This window comes from Carcharhinus amblyrhynchos, chromosome 20 (assembly GCF_965287045.1).
Source record: "Carcharhinus amblyrhynchos chromosome 20, sCarAmb.v2.hapA, whole genome shotgun sequence".
Lineage (NCBI taxonomy): Eukaryota > Metazoa > Chordata > Chondrichthyes > Carcharhiniformes > Carcharhinidae > Carcharhinus > Carcharhinus amblyrhynchos.
This window is the reverse complement of record NC_137343.1, coordinates 5089016-5095015: the sequence shown is the minus strand read 5'-3', so window position 1 is coordinate 5095015 and position 6000 is coordinate 5089016. Positions and strand designations below refer to the sequence as shown.

Genomic DNA, 6000 nt, shown 5'->3' with positions numbered 1-6000 from the left:
GGGAAATTTAGCACGGCCAATGCATCTAACCAGCACATCTTTGGAGTGTAGGAGGAAACCGGAGCACCGGGAGGAAATCCACACAGAACATACAAACTCCACTCAATTCCCTGGCACAGTGAGGCAGCAGTGTTAACCACGGTGCTGCTTTCTGCTGCCCAGTGCCTAATGTCCTTTAGGGAAGGAAATCTGCCGTCCTTACCCGGTCTGGTCTACATGTGACCCCAGAGTCACAGCAATGTGGTTGACTCTTAAAATGCCCTCTGAAATGGCGGACAGTTAGGGATAGACAAACAGTGCTGACCCATCAATGATGCCCACATTCCATAAATGCAGAGGTGTATGTTGAGGAGGGTTTGTGCTCGAATACAGCCCTGCTTAACTCCATGAGGAGCTGGGAATGAATCTGAAGGTTCACCATCGCCCAGGACACTCGTGAGTGGGCCACTGAGGAACAGTCTAACCATTGCAAATGAACATTTCAAACTGAATTTCTCCATTGTCTTCCAGACGCCATCAGGGCTGGCTGTCAATGGTCATGGTTTGGTGAGCAAATGTAGTATTGTGGTCCATGTTCTGTTCTTGGTGTTTCTTCTGGAGTTTTTTCTTACTTTGAACACTGTATCAGTGATTCCGCAATCTCACCAGAGGCCGCATTGCTCTGGATTCCTCCCACAGTCTCACAGTGCAGGTTAGTTGGATAGGCCGTGCTAAAGTGCTCCTTAATGTCCAAAGGTGTGCACTGAGCTGGTAGCCTCTACACGTGGTAGGAGAGGGGAGCTCTGACTGCGAGAGAATACCCAGCCTGGTGAAAGATAGCCCTTCATTGTGGTCTTATATGTACCATCTGGCTACTTGTCTCCATGGAGTTGGCAGCAAGCTCAGTTTCCTGTCTTCCCCTGGAAGGTTCCCTACTAGTAACCGTCCCAATGCTGCTTCTCCTATTCTGCTGCACCCCCAGCATGTCCCCAAACCCATACCCACCCCACCCTGCCATCTCCCCTGCCCCCACCCTGCCATCTCCCCTGCCCCCACCCCGCCATCTCCCCTGCCCCCACCCCGCCATCTCCCCTGCCCCCACCCTGCCATCTCTCCTGCCCCCACCCCGCCATCCCCCCACCCCCCACCCCGCCATCTCCCCTGCCCCCACCCCACCGCCTCCCCTGCCCCCACCGCGCCATCTCCCCGCCCCCCACCCCGCCATCTCCCCTGCCCCCACCCCGCCATCTCCCCTGCCCCCACCCCACCATCTCCCCTGCCCCTACCCCACCATCTCCCCGCCCCCCACCCCGCCATCTCCCCTGCCCCCACCCCGCCATCTCCCCTGCCCCCACCCCGCCATCTCCCCTGCCCCCACCCCATCATCTCCCCGCCCCCACCCCACCATCTCCCCTCCCCCCACCCACTCCCCACCCCGCCATCTCCCCTGCCCCCACCCCACCATCTCCCCTGCCCCCACCCTGCCATCTCCCCTGTCCCCACCCTGCCATCTCCCCTGCCCCCACCCTGCCATCTCCCCTGCCCCCACCCCACCATCTCCCCTGCCCCCGCCCCGCCATCTCCCCTGCCCCCACCCCGCCGCCTCCCCTGCCCCCACCCCGCCATCTCCCCTGCCCCCACCCCGCCGCCTCCCCTGCCCCCACCCCGCCATCTCCCCTGCCCCCACCCCGCCGCCTCCCCTGCCCCCACCCCACCATCTCCCCTGCCCCCACCCCACCATCTCCCCTGCCCCCGCCCCACCGCCTCCCCTGCCCCCACCCCACCATCTCCCCTGCCCCCACCCCGCCGCCTCCCCTGCCCCCACCCCGCCATCTCCCCTGCCCCCACCCCGCCGCCTCCCCTGCCCCCACCCCGCCATCTCCCCTGCCCCCACCCAACCATCTCCCCTCCCCCCACCCACTCCCCACCCCGCCACCTCCCCTACCCCCACCCCACCGTCTCCCCTGCCCCCACCCCTGCCCCACCCTGTTTTTGTGACGGGTTTAATTTCTAAACCTCGGGAACCCGTGTGTGTGTTTTTTTTATCAAACGTCATTCTCAACTTCCGCCAAGGCCGTTTCTACAGGTTTCCTTTCAAGTTGCACCATTTAGTTCTCTAACTGGTTGGTTTTGTTTTTCAGTTTTATTATTGACAGTTTTCTGTTCCAATACAATAAAACAAACATGCTGAAGGGACTGGTTTCCAGTCGAGAAGTTTATATGTGAAAAAGGCACATCATTATTGTTCATCTAATTCCGTGCGGTTGTCGATAATGTTCGAATGGAAATGTCGATCGGAGTCCCTTCATTCAGAATGACCGAGTGATCCCACATTGATTGATCCTAGACTGAGTGATCCACACTGAGTGATCCCACACTGAGCGATCCCACACTGAGTGATCCCAGGCTGAGTGATCCCAGGCTGAGTGATCCCAGACTGAGTGATCCCAGAGTGATCCCACACTGAGCGATCCCACACTGAGTGATCCCAGACTGAGTGATCCCACACTGAGTGATCCCAGAGTGATCCCACACTGAGCGATCCCACACTGAGTGATCCCAGACTGAGTGATCCCACACTAAATGATCCCACACTGAGTGATCCACTGAATGATCCATACTGAGTGATCCCAGACTGAGTGATCCCAGACTGAGCGATCCCACATTGAGTGATCCACACTGAGTGATCCCAGAGTGAGTGATCCCAGAGTGGTCCCTCACTGAGCGATCCCACACTGAGTGATCCCACACTAAATGATCCCACACTGTGTGATCCACACTGAGTGATCACTGAGTGATCCCAGAGTGAGTGATCCCAGAGTGAGTGATCCCACACTGAGCGATCCCAGACTGAGTGATCCCAGAGTGAGTGATCCCACACTGAGCGATCCCACGCTGAGCGATCCCACACTGAGTGATCCACACTGAGTGATCCCAGAGTGATCCCACACTGAGTGATCCCACACTAAATGATCCCACACTGAGTGATGCACACTGAGTGATCCCAGAGTGACTGATCCCAGAGTGAGTGATCCCAGAGTGAGTGATCCCAGAGTGAGTGATCCCAGAGTCATCCCACAGCGAGTGATCACTGAGTGATCCCCAAAGTTTACTGAGTGTTTGGTTATATGTCACAATGCCGGGTGGGAGCAGATATACAAAAGGAACACTGGGATGCAGCGAGGAAATCCTCTCCGCACTCAGTGCTTGCTGTGTTTGATCCAGTTTCTTATGATCCATTTCTGTCCAGAACACTTCTGCAAGGACAGCCTCAGGCCAAAGTTCGCATCTTTGGTCATTTCCACTTCCAGGCAACGACCTGTGTCTCTGTTGATAATTGGTCCATTCTGTAAAAACAATATCAACACACGTTCACAATTTACACTCTTTACTCATCCAGTACGGTCCAGAGGGAGGGGAAAGGTATACCTCTGTCTGGGAGGAAATTAGACTTTACATGTGTATTTGAGTCCAAAATCCAGTCTGAATGTTTCAAAGAACAGAGAAAATTACAGCACAGGAACAGGCCATTCGGCCCACCAAGCCTGCACCCACCATGCTACCCGACTGAACCAAAACCCCCTACCCTTCCGGGGACCATATCCCTCTATTCCCGTCTTATTCATGTATTTGTCAAAACGCCCCATAGAAGTCACTATCGTGTCCGCTTCCACTACCTCCCCCCGTAGTGAGTTTCAGGCACCCACTACCCTCTGTGTAAAAAACTTGCCTCGTACATCTCCTTTAAATATTGTCCCTCGCACCTTAAACCTGTGCCCCCTAGTAATTGACTCTTCCACCCTGGGAAAAAGCTCCTGACTATCCACTCTGTCCATGCCCCTCATAATCTGTAGACTTCTATCAGGTCACCCCTCAACCTCCATCATTCCAGTGAGAACAAACCAAGTTTCTCCAACCTCTCCTCACGGCTAATGCCCTCCATACCAGGCAACATCCTGGTCAATCTTCTCTGTGCCTTCTTCAAAGACTCCACATCCTTCTAGTAGTGTGGTGACCAGAATTGAACACTATATTCCAAGTGCGGCTTTGAAAGAAGATTAGCAGGGTAGATAGGTGGGGTTTCGGGGATAAGGTCTGGGTGGGATTGTGATTGGTGCAGGCTCGATGGGCTGAATGGCCTCCTTCTGCACTGTAGGGGTTCGATGATTCTATGATCATGTTGTCATCTGCAGATGTGAAGAACAAAGGCCCAGGGAGGAGGGCAATGAAAGACAATAAATGACCAAATTAAGGAGAATGAGAGAATTGTAAAATGGGAACAAGTATACAATTCGTCAGAGACAAACCAGACCAACAGTGAAGCTAAAAAAAGGGTTTGGCTGAAGTTAAGACAAGTGGAAATGAAGATTCCATTTCATAGAATCATAGAATGCTACAGTGTGGAATGAGGCCATTCGGCCCATCAAGCCTGTCATAATCCCGCCCAGGCCCTATTCCCACAACCCCGTGCATTTACCCTGCTAGTTGCCCTGACACTAAGGGGAAATTTAGCATGGCCAATCAACCTAACTTGCACATCTTTGGACTGTGGGAGGAAACTGGAGCATCCGGAGGAAACCCAGGTTCAATTTTCAGCTTGGGTCACTAAATTAGTCTCCCTCAATCTGGTTTCCAATGTGGAGTGCCATAAGCATAGACAAGGGTCACGGGTGGAAGAGGGGACTCACAATGTTGAAATGGCGGCGTGGGCTCGTTGGGCCGAAGGGCCTGTTTCCCGGGCTGTGTTGTTCTTTGTTCTTTGTCTGTGTGGAGTTTTGAGGAAACCCATGCAGACACGGGGAGAGCGTGCAAACTCCACACAGACAGTGACCCAAGCTGGGAATCTAACCTGGGTCCCTGGCGCTGTGAGGCGGCAGTGCTAACCCACTGTGCCGCCCCCATTTGTGAAAAGTAAATGTCCGGTAAGAACATAATAGATTCCCCTTGGGAAGAAACGTTACAATTAAAGACTTCCAAAGGAACTATTAAATATAAAGAAGAATCAGCAAAAAGAGTGTAAACTCTCAAGGAGGCATTAAAATAACAGGGTGAAATGACTGACAGCAAAAAAGTTGCAAGGAAAATGTACAAAAAAGGAGGAGTTAATGAGACAAAATGAATAGAGAATAAGCTGGAAGAAAACACAGCTGGAAAATAAGAGCAAGTCCTGTAAAGAATTAAATCAGGAGAATAAGTTCATGAAGAAGGGAATCTTGACAATGAGATGGAGAGATGCTGGTGTTGGACTGGGGTGGACACAGTAGGAAGTCTCACAACACCAGGTTAAAGTCCAACAGGTTTATTTGGTAGCACGAACTTTCAGAGCGCTGCCCCTCGATCACCTGATGAAGGAGCTGCACTCCGAAAGCCTGGGTCAGCAAATAAAGCTGCTGGACTTTAACCTGGTGTTGTGAGACTTCCTACCTGACAATGAGAAATGAACTGATGAGGATGAAACTGACAGAAATCAGCAGTTCAGATGGAGCAAGAACCTGAGATTGCTGAAATGGTCACACAGGGCAGCACAGTGGGTTAGCACTGCTGCTTCACAGCTCCAGGGACCTGGGTTCGATTCCTGGCTTGGGTCACTGTCTGTGTGGAGTTTGCATGTTCTCCTCGTGCCTGCATGGGTTTCCTCCGGGTGCTCTGGTTTCCTCCCACAGTCCAAAGGTGTGCGGGTTAGGTTGATTGGCCATGCTAAATTGCCTCTTAGTATTGGGGGGATTAGGAGGGTTATGGGGATAGGGCCCAGTGGAATTGTTGTCAGTGCAGGTTCGATGGGCTGAATGGCCTCCTTCTGCACTGCTGATACTAAAGTTTATTTATTAGTCACAAATAGGCTTACATTAACACTGCAATGAAGTTACTGTGAAATTCCCCTCACTCCGGCACCTGTTCGGCTCAATGCACCTAACCAGCACGTCTTTCAGCCTGTGGGAGGAAACCGGAGCACTCGGAGGAAACCCACGCAGACATGGGGAGAATGTGTAAGCTCCACACAGACAGTGACCCGAGCTGGGA

The 6000-nt window shown here is 53.0% G+C and overlaps 1 protein-coding gene across 1 annotated transcript in view; it reads right to left on the bottom strand.

Moving 5' to 3' along the window:
* Positions 1-2173: 2173 nt before the first annotated feature.
* galnt9 (polypeptide N-acetylgalactosaminyltransferase 9) overlaps positions 2174-6000 on the bottom strand; it is a 268692-nt gene continuing 264865 nt past the window's right edge. The window contains exon 11 of the mRNA XM_080208641.1: positions 2174-3326. Coding sequence (XP_080064767.1) covers positions 3180-3326 — 147 coding nt within the window. The 3' untranslated portion in view covers positions 2174-3179. The remainder of the gene's footprint in view (positions 3327-6000) is intronic.